The sequence below is a fragment of the Siniperca chuatsi genome, linkage group LG3 (genome assembly GCF_020085105.1).
Source record: "Siniperca chuatsi isolate FFG_IHB_CAS linkage group LG3, ASM2008510v1, whole genome shotgun sequence".
Classification (NCBI taxonomy): Eukaryota; Metazoa; Chordata; class Actinopteri; order Centrarchiformes; family Sinipercidae; genus Siniperca; species Siniperca chuatsi.
This window is the reverse complement of record NC_058044.1, coordinates 4127947-4155663: the sequence shown is the minus strand read 5'-3', so window position 1 is coordinate 4155663 and position 27717 is coordinate 4127947. Positions and strand designations below refer to the sequence as shown.

The 27717-nt window shown below is 41.8% G+C and overlaps 1 protein-coding gene and 1 long non-coding RNA gene across 2 annotated transcripts; one reads left to right on the top strand and one right to left on the bottom strand.

Annotated features, from left to right (window-relative positions):
• Positions 1-256: 256 nt before the first annotated feature.
• On the top strand, positions 257-27706 carry LOC122873538. The gene is made up of 2 exons (XR_006377466.1): positions 257-4122; positions 19681-27706. It is a non-coding gene; the product is annotated as an uncharacterized LOC122873538 (long non-coding RNA).
• On the bottom strand, positions 6670-12525 carry LOC122873534 (homeobox protein Nkx-2.5-like). Its single transcript, XM_044190332.1, has 2 exons — positions 10407-12525; positions 6670-9141 (listed from the first exon to the last, which is right to left on the bottom strand). The coding sequence occupies exons 1-2, from the start codon at positions 10837-10839 to the stop codon at positions 8501-8503; spliced, it is 1074 nt and encodes a 357-aa protein (XP_044046267.1). The 5' UTR covers positions 10840-12525; the 3' UTR covers positions 6670-8500.
• Positions 27707-27717: the final 11 nt, after the last annotated feature.

Genomic DNA, 27717 nt, shown 5'->3' with positions numbered 1-27717 from the left:
CGACAACTTGCCACTTCTGCCGACAACTTGCCACTGAACCAGAAAGTAGTCTAAGGGAAGTAACAATGTCAATAAGTAGTCTTGCAACTAACCGTTCTACTTTTTAAAGGAGGAAAACACATGCAGATTTAGATTAGATGTAGCTCTGTGTTCCTGATTCTTATACTAACCGTGCATATAACAAGGTGCTACAGTGCTGATCATCTTGGGAAAATTATGCATCTTACCGCTTCAGTCCAGCATTCAAAAGTATGTGTATTTTCAGTTATAAAGAGGCAAAAAATATATCCATGGATATGGTGTGGCATTAAAAATCCAGGCACTCAACTGGATGGTATTAGCCCATTAATCAATATTAGCTACTACATATAAAAATACGCTAACGCAAAACTGAGCACGCATTGTCTCCGTACAGTGTACTCATGTATGTATTACCCCATATTTACTAAAGGCTTTTTATTCTTAACCCCTTGAGCGCCTTGAGATTGAATTTTGGTGCCACACACTGCACATGGATGAAGGCCCAATAATTTCCTCTTAAAAATAAAAGTATTCACCCACCTCTAGAAGCACCCATGGGTGTGGGGGACACCATTTTTTCTTCACACCAGTTTAAATTCCTGCAATTTATTCAGTTAAAATTAGCTGACAAGTTTCCTGATATGAACCATGATCTTGTACTGTTGGTTAATCAGCTTTGTTCTAAGTGCCTTGCTCAAGAGCACCTGGCTATCAGCTGCTGATGGAAGCGAAGGCATTACTCATTTACTTCTCTTGCCCAGATTTTCCCAGCTGGTGCAGGACTCAAATTAATGATTCTAATGATTTTTAGCGAGACACACACCACAATTTATGTGTTATTGTAAACCCTGACAGTTTAGGATAAATCTCTGTGGGTAGCATTGGATAAACACTGTATACTCGTGTATCTTCCCAGAAACATAACGTTTTTGACCCAGAAAGCTGCACCAGTGAATGGATAAATGTGAATCACAGGATAAATATTTAGATATCTCGGGTTGATGGACGAGCCGAAGCCATTCTCTTGGCTGGCCTTCCTCCCGTCTCCCATCCCAGGACACGGGAAACCAGTTAAAAAGATATTTCCAAACATCCACGTCCATTGCAAAATCTATCACGCTGACGTCAGTAAGCATTACACGTGAGCTGACTAAGAAGACACTGTGCAGTCTCTGAAGAGCACTTTACACTAAAGCTTGTAGGTGTCAAATTTTCAATTGGTGAATATCTCATGTAAGAGCCAAACTCCCACATGCTGCGATCAACAGATATCAGCACAGAGTTTCCAGTGATATTTAGCAGAGTTTTGACAAATCTGGATTTTGAATTTGACCGTTTAGACGTATTAGTGTAGTCGGTGCAGCGAAACATGGAGAAAAACCCTTTGTCAGACTCTGCATGTTCATCAGTCTGAGCTGTATTTTGTCAGCCTTAACGCTCGCTAACACCAACATTTGAAACAGTGACATTTTGTGGCGACATCACTTAATTCCAATGAAATCACTGCAATCAGGTGATTCATTCGCAGGGGCGAAGGAAATCCGCACTAGGTTTTTGCAAAGAGTTCAACCGTGGTCAACTTTGACACGCACGCTTGACCTTTGATGGAACGGAGAGCTGGAAAGTCCAACATGGAGGAAGCTATTGTAGCTTATTAGCTGTGTTATGAGACTCCTGTCTCATAAATGACTGCAAACCGTTCCTCTTCTGTGGAGCAGTTTATACTCTGACAGAGGAGGTTAAATAAAAGTGGATGGTGCAACACAGCTAAGAAGCTACAACAGCTTCCTCCATTTTAAACTCTCCAGTACTCCGCTCCCTCAAAGATCAGCTCTGTCAAGCCGGCTCACTTATGGTCAACAGTGCAAATTCACGTGTCAAAGTTCACCCAAGTTGAACTTGACATGAAAATTCAACGCAGGGTCGCCCTGCTGCAAAGTTGATCCTGGCTCAAAACTTTGCTGCGATGCGAGGCGACGTCATCTGGCAAGACATATGCGAGCGTTCATTCCTAGTCGATCACTTTGTAGCGCGGACGCTGTATTTCTGCTGTTTACCTCCTGATCGTCGCAAAGAAAGATGAAACAGTTGTCGCCATGATAACTTTCCGGGTCCTGTGTGAGTTTTAGAAACTGCTGTGGAGTGTTTTGGCGTCTGGTAAGCCTTCAGATTCGCGGATCTGTTCTCAAACTGGACTTCACGCTGGTGTCTGAAGCAACACGCCCCCACCAACGCAGCAGCCCCTTGCATTGTTTGAATGTAGGGCTGATCTTGACAAGGATCCCTGAGTCAGTTTTGTGCTGTTGCGTAATCCTAAATTAATTTTGACAGCAAATCTGGGTCCAGGCATTATTCCAGCATAGAAACATTTAACATATTGCATGAGAGGGGGGTTAATAGGGTACCAGCAGCTCATTTTTGCCCCAGGGCCCTCTAGCAGGTGATCCGGCCACGAATAGTAGTACTGATAGCAGTAGCTGCAGTGGAAGCAGCTGCTGTAGCAGTTATCATGGTAGTAGCTACAGTAGGAGTAGCAGTGACAGGAGTTGTAGTAGCAGTAATAATACTGTAATATACATGTTGCGGGGCCTCTGCTGTAAGTTGAAGTGTGTCTGTGTGTGAATGCAGCCTGTCCGGGCCTGTCGGTACTCAGCACTGCAGCATGAGCGGCTCATTGATCGTCCTCTGATAGGTGGAGTGTTGATCCTTAATGACCAATCATAAGAGCCATGTGCGTGGAGGCAGCAGCACAGCAACTTCTGCAACAACATGTGGGTGTTGTGACAGAACCAGAGAGCGAGCCAAGAAACACTCTCCAAACTGATAGTGATACAAAAGACTGACGGAGATGAGAAACATTAACGCATGATTTTTTTTTTTTATGAGACTCGGTAGAGCACTTGAATATTTTCTGTAAGACACTGAGTGCAATTAAACTAAAGCATTAGTACCCATGTTAGAGTAAAGCACTTTCTCTGTCTGTTAGAGACATAATGTACATTTTAATAGAATTATCTTTACATCATAGGTTGAAAGGGACTAGCTGATAATGCAGGAACTGAATGGAAACTATTTTTTGACTTAACTACTCTCATTTCTACACTACAGTGATGAAAACAGTTTAGTTCCTGTGTTAGCACTGAGAGGGTTAAGTGTGGTAATAAAACATGTGGTGTGGTAACTTCATACACTGAGAGCATGTTTGGTATAGTCAAACAAATGGCATGAAATTAATAACTTTTGGGAATTTTCCACTGAATCTTCCACAACGGTGGATATTTACTACGGTCGTGCACTCATACAGTATGTAAGAGATAAAGTCTAATTAGACCTAACAATCATTTATGGCTCTTTAACAGACTAATAAGAATCATACTCTGGTGTTTGCTTGTAATGTTTTGTTTTATTCCTACAGCATCCACACTTTTTTGTCTTAAAACACACAAGATAATAGTCGGTGTTTTAAAAATACTGACATGTGAATCGGAAAGCATTTTTCTTTAGTTCAAAACTTTTACATAATGAATTTTCAGACTTTTAAATTGCTTACTTTTAACCACTTTAGGAGAAGTTTTGAATTGTGTTACTTTGCGTCCGTGTTTTTAGGGCAAAATCCCGAAATAATGTGACACAAAACATCCAAACATTTTAAACTCTGAACTCTGAAATGGACTAAAGCCTAGCTGGGTGGGAATAGATGAGAAGGACAGGAGACATGCTTCCTTCAGTCATGGGAAAAGAAACAACAATGTTGTATCTCATTTTGTTAGCTCTGCCTTTCTAGAAGCTTGTTTGATAAAAACACTTGCTGTGATTGACTTTGAGGCCGTTTGCACAATGAAGCTATCACGTTTCATATTATGGGTAATGTTTGCCCTCTGGGGCATGGATTCAATGTAGTAATGATAAAATATTTCGCCATGATTCACCTCACTGTCTCTCATGTGTGTACATATCTATTCCCACAGAGTCTCAGCATGGCTGGATCTCCCTTCAGGGTGTGTGACGGGTGCAACCGGGGGCCGAGAGTGCCGGTTACTAACTGATAAAAGTTATGTAAATGCCAGCTATGACTGTTTTATTGCTCGACCATGATCCAAGGTAAGTATTTTATGCACACAGAGGTTTTGTATGTTGTTGAAATAAAAAGATAATATTTTGAATGAATGACAAACATTTGGAAACATCCTCCGAGTAGAGATGTAACAAATTGTGTTAGTAGAGGCGCTCATCTAAATCAAGCCATGTGCATATATCAGCGTGATTTGTCTTAGATCCTGGACACCACCCAACCCTGCACACAAACTGAAGTGAAACTCACATCTTTGTGGAAAACTTGTAGGAAACCAATCTGAAAACTAATAAAAGAGAGATTCAACAAATCAGAGTTCAAAAATCAGACATTGATACACACATGCACACACAAACACTGTGCGATGACTGCTGTCCGTTTGATCGGGCAGAGTCGGACAGCAGCTGGTTAGTGTAAACAGATCAGCAAAATAACAGATGGAGCAAATAGTAAAAACTGTTATGCAAGTCTGTATGTGTGAGTAAGACTCAATGGCCTTCAGGCACCCCTTTGCATTTTCTGTTAGCCCCCATTCATTTAGGAATGATCAGTGTAATTATTGGTACTCACAGAAGGAACACTGGCAGCAGAAACAATAGTTTATACTTCTCGTGTAGAAAATAGTAGTATCAGTAACTATGTACATTTACTCAAGTACTGTACTTTACAACTTTGAGGTACATATACTTTACTTGGGTGTTTCCATTCTGCTACGTAGTTTAGAGGAAAATATTGTACTTTTTATAAATAGTTACTTTACAGAATGAACTTTTACATTCAAAATGTATGACCACTTGTAAAATATGATGATTTTTAAAGATTCAACTGCCCAACAGTACTTAAATTGGTTCAAATTAGCTCCACCTCGACTGCTACAACAGTAAAATACTGCTTACATGTTAGTCCAATAGCATAATATATATTAATATTACTATGACAGAGGTGACTTTGCTGTATAATGAGTGCTTTTGATATTTAGCTGATAATACTCACGAACCTTTACTTAAGTAAAGCTTTTGAATGCAGGACTTTTCTTGTAATGGAGTATTTTTACAATGTGGTACTTTTACTTGAGTAAAGAATCTGAATATGTCTTCTACTGCTGAGTGTATGGTAGCAGTGGTAGAAATCAGTCTTATTATAAACAGTTGCGTGTAGAAAATTATATTTTCTACTTTTTGAGTGAATGTTTGAAGTTGTTGAACGTTTTAAATAGTGTTGCTTTGGTTCGAAACAGAGGCTGTAATGTGTTTGCTATTTTTCCAGCATAACGTTTTAAGATGACGCTGTTTTGCTGTGGAGTAAATGTTATTTTAATGTAAAAGTGGGGAAATCTAAATAAGCCTTCCTATCATATCACCATAATGCAGCAAAATATAAACGATTATAATTGTTATTGAGCCAACCAGGTGATTATTATTATTATTAATATGATTAGCGCTGTGTCGTGAGCAGGTAGTGGTGTTTACCTGCCAGACGCCTCTCTGTCTCGTCTTTATTTGCGTCCATCAGTCTCTGTCCTGCGGCCGGGCAGCACCTCAGGGCGCAGAGCTTATCAGCTTTCTGTTTACCTCTCAATTAATCCCCATTAGTAAGGAGAATGCATTAGGCTGCTCTGATGGACTTTGACGTAGTTTTGTCCCAAACAGGAGATCAGCTGGTTAACAGCTTTAGACTGACAGATCTCAATCTGAGCACAGAGACCGACTGTCTGGCACGGAGAGGAGCCGGAGAGACGCGCTGATCACTGCCGATAACAACGACATTTATTCACGTTTATTTGTTCTCTCTGGTCTTGATAAATCAGCTTGAATTTCATTTAATTTGGAGGAACAACATGTGCGTAAAGTAAATTATTCACGGAGTAAAAGTGTCAGGAAATAAGAACTTATTTTGAAGTGATATCTTAAAATATTACACCATGATGTGCGTTTATGAGACAATGCTGCTTCCAAAAATAATCATTTATCATGTTGACGAACAACGGAACTCCTGTCAGTCATCAGAACTGCTCCACTGTTTCCCAAAAACCCGTATGAACCAGCAGAAACGAGGTCTGGAGGTTTCGGTGAGATGTTTTAGCAAATGTGGCTCCTGCTGTTTGTTCTCAGTCTTAGCTGCTGTCTCACATTAGGACATGAGTGTGGGTGTAATTATACAAGAATGGGTTTGGGAAACAACTGTTCTCAGGCCGGAGGAACAATTACGCGCAGAGAAAAACAGCAATTGATACTTCCCCTCCCTAATTTTCATACAACTTCCACGATCATTTGCGTTCTTAAGAATTAGTCCAGTAAATAAGTTGACAGGTGTTTGTCCCATAAACGAGAAAACAAAGGTTGGAGACGAGTTCTGTCCGAAATTGACTCGCGCATGTAAGTTTTTAGCCCTCAAGTGTGCGTAATGGCTAATTAACAGAGCTAATTAGGCTGCACGACCTTAAATAAAGTAGGATTCTAACCATGTAAACGTCTCCCATGTTTTAACCAAATTAGGGCTTCAGCTCTACTCATCACAATTTCCCAATTTCCTAGAAGCCAATGCTGATGTCTTCAAATCCAAAAACCACAAACATATTCAATTTACAATTATATTAAACAGAGAAAAGCAGCAAATTCGCACATTTGAGAAGCTGGAATCAAGTAAAGTTTGACATTTTCGCTTGATAAATAACTCAAATTGTTGTCCATTAATAAACGACTCATCAATTCATCGAGCAATTATTTCAGCACTTTGACCAAAACTAAATTTCATTTGGTTTCGGGATCATTTCGCTTTGTAACAAATAACCCCTGAATCCATAACCCGAGCAAAAATATTCCTATTATATCCCTGTCAGACCTGTATACTGCGTATAAGGACCTTTTGGCACATAGATCCTGTGAAATCACTGTAACATTCGACTTTTTCTGTGATATTTGTGAAATTTCCTTCAAAATATTTATTTTAGGATCACTGCAGTCGTTTTTCCTCGCAGGATTAGACTGTTACCTGTGAGAAGAAAATCGGTCTGAGCTGAAATAACACCCTTAAACTGAAATAATAGCCTACAGGACACGGCCCTCGCTCCCTCCTCCTCCTCCTCGCTGGGCGCCCCCTTAAAATTCTCCCGTCCATTTTCCTCATTGGGATAAATGGTGAAACTTGTAGCAATAATACCCCCTTCTTTCCCACAAACGCCTCCCCGCTGCCATCACCTCCAGCCCGGCTGCCCCTCGAAGCCTCTCGGCTGGGGATCTCGGAGAGCCTTTCTCTGCGAACAAAAAAAGCCTCCTGAAGGGGAACAAAAGTGACCACATTTTTCCTCCGTGTCCCCTTCTCTGCGCAGAATAACCCGCTGCCTGTCCCTCAAATGGGAATATTAGGACGTCAATCTCACGGCCCCTGTGCGCTTTTGTCTTTGCTGAGTGCCCGGCTCTGCCTACCACACACCTTTTGTCCGACAATCCAATAAGAGCTATTATTCCCGCTCCTTTGCCCGGCTGCAGCTCGCTCTTCGGGGGTGTTTTAGGTGCTTAATCGCGTCCTTTAAAGGACCTCAAATGGAGAATAACTTCCTCCTTTCACGTCGCCTGGCACCGGGACAAAGAGTTCCTGTGGCCTGGCCTCCTCCAGCAGCTCTCCCCTTAATATGTTTATGAGCAAAATTTGCCTCCGTGCATCTGATTCACAGTGACCCCACATGGGAGCAATAATATATGGATTATTATTATTCTTTCTTTTTATTATTAAGGGACAAAATACAGTTTCAGTTCTGTGACGGTGATGTATTTTGCCATTGAAATGCTTCAATTTCTCTTTCTCCACAGCACAGTTTAACAAAAAAAGGATTCAATCTTTTTTGCCCGAATACAGAATCAAACGCACCTTTATTCATTTCTCTGATTTATTTGAATAGATGTGAAATAGACTAAAACAATTCTCTGTTGAACCAAAACCACTTGGAAGCAATTCAATCTCTCCATAGCCTAAAAATATACCATGTCAAAAACAAACATTTAAAAAAAACGAATCATCTTTTTGAGTTCAAATAAGGAGACATGCGCAAACTTCTGCGTGATTTCCCCTCCGTGCTTCAGTCCTACCAGTGCCAAAACTAGAGCACCAGAAATGATTGGACCACAAAATGAAATTTCAATCAAGCTGTGACTGTTCGGGTGCCACTCTGTGACGTCCAACCGTTACGCACACTAATTTCGGCTGTAACACACTCGAAGTAGCCGGAAATACGAGTGAAATTTCATCTCATCTGGCAGGTGAATCCAAACTCACATCCATTATACATTATAAGCAATACTGTTTTCTGAGGCGTTTTGACCAAGTTAACACACTTCTAAAAGGTTGTGGGTTGACCAAAATGAAAGAGCTTCATAAAAAAAAAGAGACACTAGTTCTGTTCTGGTGAGGCTACCAGGCCCGGATCCCCTGCAGGGAGCCCTGGCAGGATGTGACCGCTGTCCCTTGATGTGTTTGGGCCTGTGGAGAGCCGCCGAGGCCGCTCACGTTTCCCAAGTTCATGTTCATGAAGGCGTTGGAGGTGCTGGATGGAGGAAGGGCGGGAATACTGGTGTACGTGCAGCTGTAGTTGGTGTTGTAAGCGGGGCTGTTGTATGTATACGCTGGGTATCCGTTATAACTGTACGGGTTGGATCCGTACGGAGCAGCGGCGGCGTAGCTCTGCGCACCGCCCAGACACGGCTTCCCATCTCTGACCAGCACCGGCACGGCGACGCGCCGGGGCGGAGGAGGGTGGTGCTGCCCCGCCGCCTCCAGAGACTTGTCCTGCCGCTGCCGTTTGCACTTGTAGCGGCGATTCTGGAACCAGATCTTCACCTGGTTCGAGGTGAGTTTGAGGGTGGTCGCCAGATGCTCCCGCTCAGGGGCGGACAGGTAGCGCTGCTGCTTGAAGCGCCGCTCCAGCTCGAAGACCTGCGCCTGGGAGAAGAGCACCCTGGGTCTCCGCCGGCTCCTCTGCTTCTGCACAGGCCGCTCCGAGTCGCCCTGCCCGCCCTCTGCTGCCTCATCCCGGGACACCAAACCACAGCTCTCTGGGCAGGTTGGAAAGTCACATAAGTGTTAATATCTCTGGACTCATGAAATGTTATGCCCCACCTAACTAATATTATACCAATTATTTCAATCTACAACCAATCCACTTTTGGGTAGGTTTTGAACAGAAGCCACAACTTCAATAAATACCTGTCCACTGTAGAGACAGCACTCAAACATGGGACATTTCCTTTGACATTTCCCATACAATTACAAAAACTTTTAGCCAGAGTGCACAACAACAAAAAAAGCTCAGAAATTATTTAAAAAATGAGACAATTAAAATACAAAACACCAAGGGAGGCCGATCTAAAAAGGATAAAGCCAGTTATAGTTTTCGGCAAATAGTTTACATTTTAGTGACTTCCTTAACTTAGAAAGCCATAAGCAGCTTAAAACCCTCATTCTTTTAACTGTTTATATCTGATGAAGGTACCGTGTGAGGAAGATGTGTCTGACCGTGACTGTGTTTATTAGCGCTACTTCGCGGTGTCATTTCTTTTACAAGCCTCTTTAAACTAATTGTCGGTTTATGGTCCACACATCATAACAGACTCCGCATAACAGGCGCGCAGCTGAACCACTAGAAAGTGTTTGACAGTTCCAGACTTTACTGGATTCGTCTCAGGCCTCTGGCCGCGGTGATACTGACTTCCACCATTTGATAGCTCTTTATTGAGATAGTGTTTGGTGTCTGGAGGTGGAACAGCCGAGAACAGACCTCTGAGGACACATACAGTTCCGCAGAGAATACCTGAATCTATTTTCACTCTATTAAACGGGGTTAAGACCATCTACGTGATCAAATAATAATTCAAAAATACTGGAATAATTAGCAAAGAGAATGAAAAGAGAAAATGACACAAAACACATTTTCTTTTTTTCCAGTTGGCTCACATTGTGTTTGGCGCTTTGATGGGCTAGAAATCATCTATTGCATGGCTGTTAAGCCATTAAAAATGCTCAGATTTTTATTTTTAATTTACAAAACTAAACTCCTACATTATGCGTAACAGAGGTAACATTTCTACCATTTTGCCGTGACAGCAATATGGTTAAGGTTCCACGTTAAGTTGTTTTTGCGGCTAAACATTATTTTGTATCCTCTGTTTTAACATTTAAAACAGCTGCTTATTTATAATTCATGTTGTAACATTTTCTCTGTAAAACATCATGCTTGTTATTACTGTAATAATTATTGCTACACGTGTCCTTTGTTGCCTTTTGTCTGGTCTGTACAGTAGCAGCTCGTGCTTCAACTCACTGATCTCCTGCTCGTCCAGCTCGGCGGCCTCCAGCTTGGCTCCCTGGACGGGAAGGACGTACATGTCCGGGGACAGGCTGGTCTCCCCGCGGTCCTCCTCCCGCACCGCCAGCGCGCTGAGGTAGGCCAGGTTGTCCTCTCCGTCCGAGAAGGAAGGACTGTCCCGGGCCCCGGCGAGCATGCAGGACGGCGGGGTTTGGAAATGTTGCTGCTGAGGAGGAGACCCGGCCAGCTGCTGCTGGGTGTGGACCCGGTGCTGGAGCTCCAGTGACCCGGACTGCTGCTGCTGCTGCTGCTGCTGCTGCTGCTGCTGCTGCTCCAGCTTGAGGATATCCTTGACAGAAAACGGCGTGGATGTGAGCGGGCTCTGCAACATCATGTCATCCAGCTCCTGCTCTGCAGCACCGAGAAAACGAAGCCCGCCGAGTAACATGCACACCCCTTCTCCACTCTTTTTCTAACAAATGATTGAGCTTAATAGCCCCTTCTTTGGTAATTGGAGGTGCCTTAAGCCTTTGGAATCCCTCATCGCCGGAAATCGAACGAAAACATGGGTATTAGTCCCGGTTTTGTCCATGCAGGTCTCCTCTCTGAGAGATATAATGTCGGGCTTTGTAAATGGAGTTTGGACCGGGGCGAAGGAGCGCCTCTGCCTCCTCTGATGTCAGGGGGAGGGGTGTGTGAAATGGAAAGTAAGTGTGGACTGAAAGGGAAGCATTTTGGAGAGAGAGCGAGAGCGAGAGAGAGGGAAGGTGGGGCGTTCGTGACGTATGTTCACGTAGTGGTTTTGTTTTCGGACTTGTGTGAATATGGGGGACAGAGATTTTTACTGCCACGCTGCTCGTCCTCTGTCCGCTGTGTATCCTTTTGGAGGCGCTGAATTTCCCCCACCAGCCTTTTTACGCGCACATTTTGTTACAAGTAGCACGCTAATATCCCTCCTCTGCGACTGCAAACATGTGACCCATATCTTTGCTTTGTTATGTTTTTAAACACGTTTTGCAGTTTTCATCATTCTACGGTCGCTCAGTAAATTGGGGTCCTTGCGTTGGTTCGTGCGTAAATCTGTGCGCTCTTTGGAGAGGCGCACACTCGCTGCAAGAACGGTGGCACGTCAGGGTCAACGGTCAGGTCAAAGGATAATAGAGCCTGTGGGAACCTCTTTGCCTTGTAGTTCGCTTCACAAAGTGCGTGAATGATGAACCAAATGTGGGGGTTTCCATCACCTTACGCTGAAACAAAAATTTTGGTTGATTTTGGCTCGGGTTTGCCGTAAATATGAAAGAGGTGAAGATTGTGCCACCAAAACCTGTAGTGAAACCGGCCTCACCATGCCCAGGCTTTCAGTTGAGAGGTTTGAGTAACATTTTTGGCTTCAAGTGGTCGAAATTAATTAAACAGACAGGATGTTGGATTTTGGCAGGTTTTATTAGAAAGTTTGAATGAATTGCAGAAAGCGAGTTCAGTTCTTCTGAAGGCCGCTGCCATCGCTGGCTCCTTACAAGGACAAAGCTGAGGTTTGTTGAAACCCCTAAAGTTTCAAAACTTGCCAAAGACACCGAATATGTCAGAACAGGGAAAATGTGTATAACATACTCCAGAAAATACACATGACATATACATGTTTATGTAGAATGTCTGCCTGAGCTTTGAATATTTCATTCCTCGCTCAGTATATGATAAAGCTCAAATGAAGCGCCAGTTTAAAAAAAAAAAGCAGATAAGGAACGAGCTACACATTTGTAACTTTTAAATTTAAGGGGAGATTTAAAGGAGAATTTAAGAGGTTAAATGACGACATTCCCATTCTCGGCTGCTGAACGCTTGGTAGCTCTACATTCATTAAACTGAGACTATGTTTGATTTCACCCCCCCTGTAGCCCTGCCGTCCTGCAACAGCCGGCTGCTCTCGATGTCTCTCCGTCCTCTTTATCGCGGGTGTTGTATTAATAACCGCCCTGGGCCGATAAGCAGGGCCCCCCGGGGCAATTAAGATTCCTCCAGGAAAACTGACGAACGTTTTTAGCCCGGCCTATCTGCTCCTATCAGCGCCCCTTTCCGTTTTCCAGCGGGACCCCTCGCCTCTGTCACCTCGCTCCTCCTGCTTTTTTTTTTTTTTTTTTTGAACATAAACAGCCTGCATTGTAAGATTTTAGAAAATATTTTAAACCATAGACAAATATGCATAATTTAGATTTCACATGTAGTGTTATTCATTTTATGTCCTGCTATTTAACATATTGAAAGCCCATGGGCTAAGGTTTAATGAGCCACTTTAATTTTATAGGAACATGTAAGCAATGTACAGTTATGATAAAGTTAAGTTATGTAAAGGGGCGGAGGGTGCTACATGAGCTCTTATTATTATTATTATTATTATTATTATTTATATTGTTAAGACATTTTCAGACAAGCATCAGTTAATGGAACCAACCAAACTCAGTAAAACTTTCTAATTATTTTTAAAAAACTCACAAAAACAAAACAAAATTTCACATTTTATTTTATATTGAAATGCTGCATCATACTTAACCTCCTTACATTATTGTCTAAATATTGTTTCAAAGCCTTCCCCACACTTCTTTTCAGGTATATGTAATTCTGGTGGAGGAAACCATACTATTTCAATTCATAATTGTCTTTAAAAAAACCCCAAAACAGTCAAACTTTAAGTTTATGTGTGTAATAACAGAAAATAAACCCGCCTTTATGCCATTAACCCCCCCCCAAATTCCCAGAAATATGACTAAGGACACGACCTCGGTGTCCTGAGTGGTAGCTACAGCCAAGATGCCACTCTCACAGTGTTTAAGGATTTCCAACACTGACCTTTCCTTACAGCAGCCACAGTGTTGTCTGATGCAGAGTGAGGTTCCTCAGAAACTCCCCTCCTTACATAAAAATAATGTGCAATAGTATGTTATTTAATTCTTAACTCAAAGGCAATGATGTATATGTGTAAAACTTGTCCAACGTTTGGACTGATGTCTATGAAGTCAGTGTGTTTCAGGGAAACATCCATTTTATGGGCCTAAACTGAAGCTTTTCTGAAAGTGTAATATATTTTTGTTCAAACGTCTTTTTAAACAGCTGAAGTCAGTTTCACAGAAAGAGCTGGAGAGCAACAGTTTATGGTTATGATGTGGACGTTAAACCCAACTCCAGCCGAGTTTACCAACGTTTTTAGGCAGATATACACGTGACTTAAGTATAAGACAATATGTGCAGTATATGAAAGTGTAGTAGGGTTTAAAGGTCGTTGCAGATACCAGTACTTTTATTCTGAAATTGTGCATTTCTGTCAGCTTCACTATCTTTATATTTGACAGTTTTTCATCAAAGAATTTATGCCAAAAACTCCCTAAAAGTTTACTTTAGTCAGTGTGGAAAAGCCTCTAAAACAGATTTTATTTAGAGCATGAATGAACATTAAAACTCTCAACTGAAACCGCGCTGATGAAAAGATTTCAGATGATAAAACGCCGTCATTCTATTCTTTCATTTATCTTCCTCCAACCCTGCAATGGCCCCCAACTAACATTAGTTTGATGCTGTTTCATACTGTTTGCAACATTATCAATCTAAATTCATTAGAGTTCCCTATTTTAAAGCTTTCTGTCAGGCTTTAAAAACACAGCTAAACTGTTTTTCTCCTATTAAAAAGCATAAACTGGGCCTAAGCTCGGTTCAGAGCTGACTTCGGCTTAGGGCCCCTCAAAGTGAAAATGTGAACTCCATTTGAGTTCCACTGTTGTCCTTTGTCTATTTTAAGTATTTAATTTTATTTTTATTGTAATAGTGCTCAATCTAGGCCCTAAATAATCAAATTGTGTGAGCTGTCTGACATTTCAGGGAACAATGTTGTCAAGTTTGCACACTGGCATAAATCTACTGTCACAGTTTTGATCTTACTGTCAAAAATATTGGAACACATAATAAACTGGGGATTCCCTGGCACTATAACAGATTTTGAGATTATGAGAAAATATGACATTTTAGGGTCTTTTATCAAACGTTTATATTCGAGCTTCCCATAAGAATGACGCTGTGCAGAACACACACTGTTTACTGCTTTACAGGTTTCTCTGCGATATCATAATATCATAATTCTGATAAATTGTGAGTCCGCTGTCCAGAGTTAAGTGTATATCTAAACTGGAGAGATAAAACTGGATCCTGCTGGCCTCTCGCAGACCTGGGCCGGGTCTCCCCTCCGCTGTGTGTCCCTGTGTGTAACCCAGCAGGTAGTAAATATCCTGATGTGCAGGTAGTAAATATCCTGATGTGCAGGTAGTAAATATCCTGATGTGCAGGTAGTAAATATCCTGATGTGCAGGTAGTAAATATCCTGATGTGCAGGTAGTAAATATCCTGATGTGCAGCTCTATCTATGGAAGCTGGAAACAGACAGATATATGCGTGGTTGTCCCTGTAGACTCCCCGGCGACTCACTCCAATTCACGCTATATCATCATCAGTGCGTCCTCGTAAAAAAGTGCCAAACAAGGCCGGATAGTGTTTAGACTGGCACATGGCCGCCTCCATTTACTTTAAATAAGCATTAAATCCAATGACGCCAGGCTGAGCCCTGTGTTTTCTGTGTGTCTGATGGACCAACACTCTACAGCAGCGATTGGAAAGAAATTAAAACTGTTTTAGTTAAAGTTAAGTGACAGGACATTTGGTTTCGGTTGGATGGTTTTTCTAGCACAAGGTTTCCACACTGGGGTTCAGGGATCTCCAGGAGGCCTTGATTTCCAAAAGGTTGCCAGAAGGATAAACAAATCATGTTTAGTCTGATCTCAGCTGAAATTCACAACTCAGATTTGTTTGTCTGATGCGAACAAGAGCAGACTCAACCAGCGAAGAAAGAAAACCCCGACCAAATAATTTCCCCAAACTGTAAACTAAAGCAAAATAAAGCAAAACTGCCATCATGTTCCTCTTAGTTAGATGAAAATGCCATTACATTTTCTTTTTAGGGATTTGATCTGGAAACTTTGAAGAACTCCTTAAAGAGGCTGAACCCCTTACAGCTCTGTCACCTGGAACCAGTTTTAACAACAAGTCCTCCCAGTTATACAACAAAATACACCGATTGTACAGAACAACACACACACACACACACACACACACACACACACACACACACACACACACACACATTTGTCTGTGCCGTCCCAAACCGTTACATGTTGAAAAGAAATGACGTGACAACATTACGGTTTGGTTTCGGCACAAACGGACTTGGTTGGGCGTAGGGAAACATACTGGTTTGTTAAAGTCTGGGAATGATCCTGGTCATGCTGACTGTTGGTTGGAAACGGGAACAGACAGCAGTCTGCTGTGATAAAGTCCGATCCATCCACCCCGACATCCTCCCGCAAGCTTTGTTGCTGTATAATAACATCACACCGTTTCCTCCTTTGCTCCTGACGGACTGAAGTGTTGATTACTTCTGCCGCTAGAGGTCTTGTAAAAGAATGTAAACAAATGTCATTTTTGGCCATTTGCTGAAATGACTGATTCTCTTAAAGTATAAAAATGTTAATCCTTCCAGTAATCCGCCATACATTAGCGTTTTTGAAATTGTAGGGAGGTACACTCGCTGATTTTATTGTGCCCCAGCTTTAAGGAGCTTTTCAGCCTCTTTTAGTTCTTTTTTTGTTTTGGTTTTTATAACACATTTGATACAAACTCACCGCTCTCATCTACATGGTTTCCAGCAGCAGGAGGCAGCTGTGTTTAGCATGAAAAACCAGAGCTAAAAGGAGTGTGGGTATTGGATACTCTGAGCATTTTGTTTGTGTGTGTGAACCTCAGGGATCATGACTGGGACCTCTGAGGTTTTGTCATCATGTACGAGGCCATGCAGGAAAGCCTGCAGAGGACTGTGATTGTGGTTTCTCAGCTTGTGCAACCTGACTGGTGCTGACAGAGCTGGAAGGAAGACTGTGACCTTTGTGGAGCTTCTGTTTGGGCCTTTATCTTTCACACAAACACAGATAAGTCGGGTTAAATGTCAATGAAAAATTAGCAGACGTTTACCATAGTAAAGTAGCGTAGCCTCTGAACAGATAAAACCTCGAAAATAATGAAATGGACAAAACTTTTTGGTCTCTGTACTGTTTAGATTTAGATACTTAGATACTTAGAAACTCCTCATATTGCATAGCTCATGGTCTCACTGCCAATAATAGTCTTTATATTATTCTTATAATATTGGACTAGTATAATAACCAGAATATCCTAAGATCCACAGGGCCTGTGGATACGTGTGTGTGTGTGTGTGTGTGTGTGTGTGTGTGTGTGTGTGTGTGTGTTCTGATGCAATTTTGTCTGGAGGCTATAACTTTCCTGTTATTTAATTATTATTGGATTTTAGAGAACAGGCCGCGGGTTAGTGCGCATGCACTTATGGTATTTCGCCATCTTTCGCTCTCTCTCTGTGCATGTGCGTGTGCATATGCGAGTGTGTGTGTGTGTGTGTGTGTATGTGTGTGTGTGTGTGTGTGATGAAGGGAGGTAACAATAGGAAATGCTACACCTCTCGTCTGCTGTCATTTGCGGCCCAGCAGAGGCGCCAGGCGGCTCTGGATGGTTGGATGGAGAGAGGAGAGATAATCTCAGCCAACCGCTTCAATAGGTGTGTGTGTGTGTGTGTGTGTGTGTGTGTGTGTGTGTGTGCGTGTGCGCGCGCGTGTTTGGTGTGTTTGTGTTTTGGCAGCGGACAGTTTTGACGGCTTTCGAAAGATTTCTGAACGAGTGTCAGCGAGCAACAGAAACACTACAACTTTATTAGGATGCTAAACGTTAAAGAGCAAGAAAACTCACACTTATAAGGTTTCTAATGTTTATGTTATACATTCAAACTACAAACCTGTTGGTGTTTTGTTCCTCGGCTCCATATGATCAGGAAGCCGATGATATACGAACAGCTAGTCATTCCAGCAACAAAAAGAAAACAGTATTATAAAGATGCTACTCAGGCACAACAGCATAACATGAACAGGCGTTTTTAAATATATATATATATATATATATATATATATATATATATATATATATATATATATATATATATATATATATATATATATATATATATATATATATATATAAATAAGTGCCAGAAAACAACGCCAATAAAAAAAGATAAGAAAAAATAAATTAAACCCATAAAGGCTCCATTGTCGTGAATATTTGTTCTATAAATTAAATATATGTATATATAAACTTGTAAAAACACATGGACTATATGTCAGAAAGCGTTTGGAAACGTGAAGAGAATTTGCTAAATTTAAGGAAAATACGCCATTTTTAAAGCGAACATTCGGGATTTATTCTATATTTTGTTCCGTGATGAGGAAACGCGTTTTGAGTTAAAAGAAGCTTTTTTTATTTTTTTCATTTTTAGTAAAATGGAATAATAATAAGATGAATCTGGTTACCTTACTTTTTTCATATTAGAAACACAATTTTTTTTTATTGTCAACGTGTGCAAAACAACGTTAATTGATCGTTCCTCGATCGCTTAGTTCGTTAAAATGTTGTAATCATTTTTTTTCACAATTATATTCATGGTTTATTTTCTGTGTCTTGACATGAAAACTCTACAAGATTTCACATAAAAGCGGTTTGTTATTATGACATCAACATATTTCATTTGTTCAAGACGACAGAGCTCTGATGGAGACACTCTGCTGGAGACGCAGGCTATACATATTTTTTGTCTCATAATAAACATGCAGAAACAATTTCAAAAAAGAAAGATGTATTCATCTTTGACAGAGTTGAGTCTCCGCTGTTCGCCTCCTGTCCAGCAGCCGTGCGTAAAAATGCGCGCGCCTCGGTGCCTGCAGCTTAAAGGCTATTCGTGCACGGGTGCAATCGCGCGTGCGCGCGTGTGTTTAGATAGCACAGGCCTGCAGCCAGTAATAGCTCCATTAAGCAGAGTGGGAAGACTCTATCTCAGTGATCCGTAACGTCTATGTCCGCCCGGCAGGACACAAGCAGCGGCCACACCTGTCCAGAAAATACGGTTCAATTTCCAAAAATAACGCCTGCATTTATCCCGTTACTACGAAGACAGAACTAATTAGAAAATTAAAGCAACACGGAACTTTTCTTACACCTTTTTGTCCAACATTAATGTGTAAAAAAAAAAAACCCACGAAAAAGTAGGAAAAAGCACACGTTTTTCGCCAGAGGCGCAAAAAGACCATTTCCACATCATATTGTGAGTTTACACGTCAGACCTCCTCTCTGCTGATGTGTTTGGCCCTCATTCAGAGCTCTGAGTCTTAAAAGTTTGGGACAGGCCTCTATATCTCTCACACACAGCCCCAAATACACCGCGTGACGCAACCGGCTCTGTTTATGAACCCGCCCGGCCTGCTGTATAAATTGTGGCGTTGAATGGTTTACCTAATGGGACTTCTGTTTCTCGTTTTCTGTCACCCGGCACGCCAGACTCCGCTGACAAACGGCCGACTTTTACCGGCAGAGGAATTCCTGATTTATGTGGGAAATGAAACGAGAGCGAAACGTTTTTTTTTCTTCCTAACCATGCAAATAAAGTACATGATCTCCACCCCGCAACCATTAAGACCGGGAGATTTGTATATAAACGCGCCAGAGGAGAGGAGGCAATGTCTTCCAGAGTGATAGATGTGTGTTTTGTTATTTAGTTTCTCATATTGTAGCGCGATGAAGGAGGAATAAACTTGAGGTGGATGCAGGGAGGGAGAGCCGACGCCCAGTATATCGACGCCTAAAGCCTCCACTTCCATTGTTATTACTGCAGAGGAAACAAGTCGTTACAGCCACGGCGCTCTGATTTATGACCGTGTTGTTTCTTAACATAAGTAGAAATTTCCAGAGGTGCTTGTTGGTCTAATTTGAGGAGAAACCCACGCAGAGGCAGAGACGCGTCTCCAGAAATCAAAGAACAAATGAGCTTTTAAGGCTCTTTAGTCTTATCACACCACAGGGATTAATTTTCTCAGAGGTTTCAAGGAGTGGAGCATTTTTATGATGAATAATTTCCCCAGATAAACTCAGGCCATGTGATGATTCCTCCCGTCTACTCTGAGAACAAGTCTGTCTGTCTGTGTATAAACTGGGGGGCATTAGTGCCTCCAAGGGGGAGACAGATCACTCCATCACGGGGCGCAGACAGTCCGGATTCCCCTCCAGCACCATTAGAGCCCCTTCGCCCTTTTTTTTTCTCTCACCGAGCGTCTCCTTTATCAGCTCTCTATCTCCTAAACAGCGTCCAGCCTGGCTGCTTTACAACCTGCCGAGGGTTTCAACCATCAATCACTGCGGGCTGAGCTCTGCCAGGCCCGGACCGAGTCTCTGTCTCTCTGCCCGGGTGTCAGGATGCTTCCCTGGAGCATCTCACAACGGACACCAACACCGGACAGACGGCGACGAACTGCGGATATTTTCTCTACATATAAAAACTCTGTGTTTTGGTGTAAAATGGAAGTAACACGTGCATAAAAACCAACGTTTTAAGCATGCAACACAAGAAGACAGGCTTCAGGAAAGCGTTTTTCTCACATTTCAGTCAAGTTTCTAAAAGATAAATAAGGGGAAAAAAAATAATAATTGTTTTCTGTCTTCAGAAACAGAACTGTTGTGCAAACAGGAAACTCTTAGCTTTACTGATTCTCCAAATGGACTTCATTTTGGGAATCATAAAGTCCATTTCGACTGACACTCTTCAAATGAATTGCATGTCAATACTTTTCACATATGCTTCGGCTACAGACGCATTATGGGATACATTTGCATCCAACATCATATTATTCAAGAGAGGAAATACGAGCTCATCCCAAGAAGAGAGACTCTATTTCTTTAAGGCCAAAGAAGGAAAAAAGAAAAATGGAAAACATTCAAGCTTTCTCTCTCGTCTCTTATATAAAAGTTAAACACAGGCTGCTGAAACGCATTTGTGCTTTCTTTATCTTTGATCTATTATCCATTAGAATAAATGCTTTTAAACTTTTCTGAGTGGCTTCAACGTTTGGCTTTTTTCTTCTTTGGTCTCCAATATCCATCCTTCAAAGAGCAACTTTCAAGACATTTGTAGACGAACAGAATTCCTCCTTTTAATATTTTGTGTTTTTTTGCTGTTTATGCTGTTTCCAAAACCATCTTTGCCATCCTTTCAGACGAAGAAGCATTAGACGAAGTCAAGATGTATATTCTCCAGCCTGGACAGCGGGCCTGCAGGGGCTTCAGCCCCCCCAAACTGCTCTGCTGTCCTGCAGGAACTCACATTTTCAGAAGATGCAGAGAAAGTTCCCACTCACACGACCTTTGTCAGCCCTGCAACTTGTTAACCACAAGTGCTACTACTGAAGCAAAATCTATCCGTTAGCCTACTTCAACGAGCATCACTATGCTTGTGAAACAAGAACGTGTCTGAGATTAAAGGTCTACATTTTCTTCGTATCAATATCAGACACAAATGTCTTCTTTCTGCCTTTAAGTTACTTCAATATAAAGTAGAATTGTTAATTATTAATCTAATTTGCTATTAAAAGTAGTTTGCAAATACTGAAAATAAAGAGTATTAGTCTTTCCTTGATGAGTTCAATTAAACTCGGTCAGCGCGTTTTGTTCGCTTTTACGCACAGGTTTGGATTGCGCACTGAAGGCCGGGTATCGACGTGTGCGCGTACACGTCACAGCATGCGCGTCCTCGTTGACCTGCCAGTTACCCCGCCACTGCCGGAGGACGGAGAGCCTCGCTGCCCGCGGCGTGCCGCTGCCGGTCCCCGATCGGCTCTCCGTGTTTAGGCGGAGGAAGGGCCTGTTTCCTGGATCAGGCTAAACACGGGCCTCCGGAGCGCCGCGCTCAGGCGGGACCGGCCCGCTTCTGGCCGGACGGACACCGGCAATAGATCACTTCGACCACCGGGGCCCCTGGGCCGGGCGGGCACAGGCTCACAGCTGGGAAGGCTCCGAACCAGAAGGGGGGTCAAGGGCCCCCTGCACCGCCACTGCTCGGGAGTTTGTCATTCTTACGCCCCCGGGAATGACAGCAGGGCGGAGGGGTGGAGGATGTTTATTGCTGCTTCTCAGGGAAGCTTCCTGCCATTAACTTTCACTTTCACTTCCAGAGTGAAGACATTTACAAGGTCTTAATTCCTGAACCTTGTTGGGTCACCATTAGAGCTGTGGGAGTCCAAAACTGTCAGCAGGTGTTGAACTGGAAGCGCACTGACTGCGCATTGATTTCTACACTTTCAGAGTTTCACTGATATATTGATGACTGATGAGATGATACCATTTAGTTATTAATGATAAGATCATCAGATGCACACAGTTTACAGGCAACACTTATATCCATATATATGTGATGCGCTAAGATTTTAGATCTTCATTTGGCCTTTAGATACATTTCTGGTGATGTTTAATATATTCTGCATTAAACTGAAATAAACTCTTTTGGCTCACTTGGGGTAAACACCCAGGTCATCAGAGAGGATGATGGGAAAGTTGCAGTACTTCCTCTTAAATTGATTTACCTGATCATTTTCTCTCAGATTGAATACTTAATTCTAATTTCTTATGAAGAGATCATATTTATATAAGAATATAAATTTGGTTGTGAGAAGGGCGACATTTCTGTCCTTTTCCCTTTATTTGTTTGCTCTCTTCCAAAACAGCTGCAAATAACTGATTAAAACATGAATCTCCAATGAGAAAAAACAGGATTGTGACCGTCTCTGCGTTTCACTGGGGTCTTTGACTTTCCAACACAAAATTATAATAATAACTCCAGAAGTTTTGGCTCTGGCCTTTGTGCTCCTATTGTGCCGTGCTCCATTTATACATCCATGAACTCATATAATAGTCTAAAAAAGGGTCTAAATTTATCTCTAATATAGTAGAGCCTTTAACAAAAAGACTGTATCTTCAGTGGAAAATAGTTCCAATGGAAACTGTTCGTATCGAGGTCTCTGTATTATCCAGAGGAACCGGGATATTTCTTGCTTCAGCTGATTTCAGCTTAATATCAAAACCTGTGCAAATAGAACAAAAATGATTTGCATGGCTTGATCCCAACATAGATAAGTGAGAAAATGTTTTTTTTTGTGATTTACGTGAACAGACTCGTTAAAATCATTTTTTAAACCGACAAGCAGGCAGTGAACAGAGGCAATATGATTTTATCTGTTTGTCAAAATGACTGAATGGGTTAAAGTCGTTAAGAAAGGAACGAAAAAGAGGAAGAAACTGTGTTTCCAGTTGATTTGAAATCATCTCTGGGCTTGACAGGAAGCGGATCAGCAGATGAAGTGTGTGTTTATACACACTTGCATGTGTATGTGTCTCTGCTCTGTGTGTGGCTGTTTACCTGTACACTACCTTGGGCCGTGTGTGATGGGTGTATTATATGCGTACAGTACATGTGAACCAGTGTGTGTGTGTGTGTGTGTGTCAGTACCTGTGTGTGGCTGTTTACCTGGGGCCGTGTGTGATGGGTGTATTATACGCGTACAGTACATGTGAACCAGTGTGTGTGTGTGTGTGTGTGTGTGTGTGTGTGTGTGTGTCAGTACCTGTGTGTGTGTGTGTCCGGTGTTGTGGGGTCGAGTTTCCTCTGAACTGAACTTGATGCTGTAACTCAGTCCAGTGAATCAGCTAATGAGCCTGTTGGACATGTAATTAGCCTTAGAGACGTGTAATGATGCTGGCAGCCCTCCATCTGACACTTCATTAATGTGTGTGTGTGTGTGTGTGTGTGTGTGTGTGTGTGTCAGGTCCATTGTGAGTGTATAATAGGGACACCCAGGAAAGATACTTTTCACGGTCCTGTCCATGTTGCATTTTGTTTCTTTACCCAAATATTCTTGTTAGAGTTAATGGAGTTGAAGCTAAAACTTCAGCTCCCACATTTCCTCTTAAAAAGTCATTTTCATGAAGACGATTTATGCAGCAACTCACAGCCCCTTGGTTCCTCTGTGAACAGGTTGTCTAATATTTATATATGTAAAGTACAGTGGAGGCAAGTATATATAAGTATAGAGGCAAACACGGCTTCCAAATAGAGTCAACTTAAAGAACATCTGAAGCTCTTAAAGGGTTTGTTTCATGTTGTGCATAAATGATCACAGAGTAAGTGGCTGAAATACAGTGTTAATTTGACTTCCAGTATTCTTTGTTTTGACACATTTTTATGAAACCTCTTTAGGGAAAGTCTGTCAAATGAAAATTCAAGTGAATGTTTTAGTCTAAAACAACTAGAAAAATATGTTAACACGAAAGGAAAGTTCGTATTATTTTTCTCAAGCGTTGAAGAAACTTTTACCTGAGTGACAAAAAGGGGAAAACAGTGCACGATTCATGTTATTCATAATATTATAATATAATAAGTATAGTCCATAACCTGTCTTTACTATGATATGATATTTGATATGAATGTCTGTTCATATCAACTCATGTGCTGACCATATTTCATTTAGAAATAGCAGAATATTAATATTTAATAAGCTAATGTTTATGTTATTTTGACCCTTATTTTTCTTAATTCAACTTTTTATATGTGTTTTTACAGTTTATATTTAGATTTACAGTTAGTGTCATTTTTAATAGTAAAGTTTATTAAACTGCAACATATAGGCCCCTGCACAGTGAAATTTTGTTTTCATAGTGACGTCTTGGATTTCACCTGCGTAATATTTAAAAATCCCATCATGTGAAATTATGTTCTACATGTTTTGTGTATAACTTAACTTGCTTTTTTGTAAGGGAAGGAATATATATCAGTCAGGCTCTACAAACGTTAAGTATATGTTGCGTGTGTCGTGTGTGCAGTGTGCATGTAATACACACTGTGTTGTGTATGTGTGTCTTCATCAGTCGACCTGCACTGGATTAAGCAGCTAATATATCTGTGGAATGATTCTGCAGGTCTAATCATAGCAGAGGTAAGGTGTCTGCTACCGCACGCACACACACACACACACACACACACACACACACACACACACACACACACACATTTAAACAAGGTGTGTAGTTTGAAGCCTTGACAGGAGCCAGTAATCTTGCAGTGCTGATGGTTTGACTGACATGTTTGCCAGTGTGCAGTGGGCGGGGCTTAATTCATACAAACACACATTCCGAGTTCTTTGTCCACACCCTGAAATAGTCCTTGGCCTAACAGAGAGAGAATGACACACACACACACACACACACCTCAGCAATGCAGTAGTGCTCATGTCATGTACAGGCCTGTCCTCGCTGCTCTGTGTATGCCTGTGTGTGTGTGTGTGTATTGGCCAACAGATCAGAGGGCTGCATGACAATGTTCTCTCTGGGTGCATCTGAGCGGCGACAGGAATGTCAGGAAGTGTCGGCCATGTTCTGACGCTGATGTGACGGTATGTAGCAGCCGGAGTCACATTTCGTTCTGCCACGCTGCCATACAGAGCTGCAGAGCTGCTGTGATAGTTTGCCACTCATCAATCTGTGGAATGAAAGCAGCCAAAAATATAAAATGCTGATGTTTCTTTTCGTGCACAGTATTATGAAATTATCAGGATGTCTGTCCTGCAGAGCTGATGAAACCTTGAACCGCACTCTTATTAAATATCAAAGAATTTAAAGGAGAATTCAGAGTAAACAATATTACATTATATGCATCCTGAGCAACTACAATGAGTCTAACAGTAGAAGGAGCTTTATTTGCCAGATTGCCATAATGACCACCAGTGAGGTCAGAGGTGAAGAGATCCACAACAAGACATCTGCTACAAACTGTGTGTACTGAAGACTCTTTCACCGTGGATCCTTCATGAGGATGATCTTCTTACACAATTTCACACTCCCAGCTGTGTTTGTTGGTCAAAACAGCCTCCACTGTCAGAAACTGCCACACTCCTCCAACAACAGTCCCAGACTTTTAGGGCCGAATTCAGACCGACATTAGCCCTGCATGAAAAAACACAGCTTCCTCATTCATTTTAATGAGGCCAGTCTGGCGACACAGCGGGGTGCCAACACAGGGGGCTCTGACAGAGAAAGGCAGGGTCGTCTGGCTAAAAAGTTGAATCTGGTTCAACTTTTGCTGCAACGTCATACGGCAAAATGCTGCAGTGGCCAATCACATACATGCCAGCCCACATTTCTGGTAGATTGTTTTGTAACGTAGCGTATTTCTTCTGTTTACCTCGTGATCGTCGTAATGAAAGATGAAATAACTTTCCAGAGTTGTAAACTCCTGTCTCATAGGATTATAAACCGTTGTGCAGTGTTTTGGTGTCTGACAAGCCTTCAAATTTACGGATCTGTTGCTCAAACTGGACTTCCTGGATCGTATTTCACGTCTCAGCTGTACATGAAGCAACACACCCCCACCAACAACGCATAGCAGCTTTCTTTCTCTGTAGTCAGTTTGGAAAAGAAAAATGTCCACTTAAAACTCATAATGTCAAGGTTTCCCTGTAACACCGTCTGCGGCAGTGTGAGGAGGGAGACTGTCCTTTGGCTGCCTGAGACAACATGCATCCATCCTGCTGACGTGTCCTTGAGCAAGACACTGAACCCTTTCCAGCTCCTGGTTGGCTGTACTGTACCTGACCTTGACCTCTGACCTCCACCTGGAGCAAGCTCTCCTCATTGAGAATCAATAAAATATAAGACTACATTAAATCTGAACACACCTCCCTCTACCGGGGAATTCCACAGCAAAATGAAATCTCACTCCTCCTTCCTCTGAGTAGTGTGAGTAGTGACTAGTCTTTCCCTCAGCTCTTCCTTCTGTTTAATGGATCATTTCCCTGTCGACTCTCTGCTGCGGGAGAAAAATGTCACGACACTTCCTACTCTCCTGGACCGAGCCTGGGCACCTGGGAGTTCAGCTGTCGCAGGATGTGGGAAACCACAGGACTCCCTCAGGACCTACTACACACACACACACAGCCAGCAGGTGTGTAGCAGTCAGGAGGACTGTAGTGTTGATAGTAGTCAGGGTGTTTGTGCTGCTGCTCTTGAGATCAAGCAGGGAATTTCATTTCTTCCCCCACGTGGAGTCTCACGTGCTGCGTTTTGTGCACTGAAGTGAATTTTATGTTAAGACATTTTGTGGTACAGTATGCATTATGTACAGAAAACACAAAGAGGGGCTGCAAAGTACACATTTTTTCATTCATCTTCATATTTTCACTTATTCAGTCATTTGAATCGTTCGGGCTATCAAATGTTAGAAAATAGTAATAAATTCTCACCACAAAAGCAACAAATCCTCACACTGAGAAACTGGAAGCAGCAAATGTTGATGATGAAAATGATTATAAAAATATGTTGATGCCCGAGCCTTCTGTGCTGTGGAATTAAGAAATGAACCCAGAAAATGTATGAAGTGATTGATATGTATTGGAAGAAATGCACTGTAACATCATGGCCATGCAGCAATTTGAAAATATGGCATATGGGGCCTCAGTGATCCAAAAAAAAAAGTTAATTTAGTGTCATGAAATTACATTTTAAGCAAATCATGTTTTGTGCATGAGATGTAGTTTTACTCAGCCAGCATTTTTGGCAAAGAATATAATTTTAAATGGTGTGCAGTTGTCACAGCTGTGCCATGAAAGCCTCCTTCAACTGTTACAAATTTATATGGAAGTAAGGGTTTGATTTCTTTATAATCATGACAAATTAATTTTGTTTATTACGGTACGTGGCGTGAAACGCCTCCCCTGGAACAAAAAGTGTATCATACTATGAAATTCCCCCATTCATGAGAAATTAACTGGGAAATATAGAAAACACATAAACACATACTTTTACGGGAATGAGAGTGTAAATGTCCTCTGTTTCACTGCAGATTTACAGCATGTTGGATAAAAGTGAAGCTCGGTTTGGGTGATTTCCACTTGTGGTTTCACATCAGGCTTTTGAGGGTAAAATTGTGTTTGTGGTGAATCCAGCTTCTTTAAAGAGAATGAGTTAAGTTTCCAATTTGTCACCTCTTATTCCGCAAAGAAAGAAACTTTAATCCCCGATTCACCATTTCTGTCATTGGGGATTTTAATGGAAAATCCACATTGGACTGAGCACAAAGAAAAAAAACTAAGCTCCAAACGTTATTTACTCACTCATGATTGTGTGGTAAGCAGGGACGCAGCTAGGAAATCTGGGCCGTCTGAGGATTGTTTTGGGACATGAAAGAATAAGTACCAGTGATGTGACGTGCCCCTGGGCTGCTGGATGCCCTGAATTATTTTGTGGCCTGAAACCATTTGATTTGTTTGTTTATGTAGCAATGACATGTTTAGCTGCACACTCA

What these genes read in the sequence shown, in the direction of transcription:
- LOC122873534 (XM_044190332.1), bottom strand. Translation starts at nt 10,839, where the DNA reads ATGTTACTCGGCGGGCTTCGTTTTCTCGGTGCTGCAGAGCAGGAGCTG. An exon ending in GCTGGACGAGCAGGAGATCA is followed by an intron (nt 9,142 to 10,406) that starts GTGAGTTGAAGC and finishes CAACCTGCCCAG; the next exon opens with AGAGCTGTGGTTTGGTGTCC.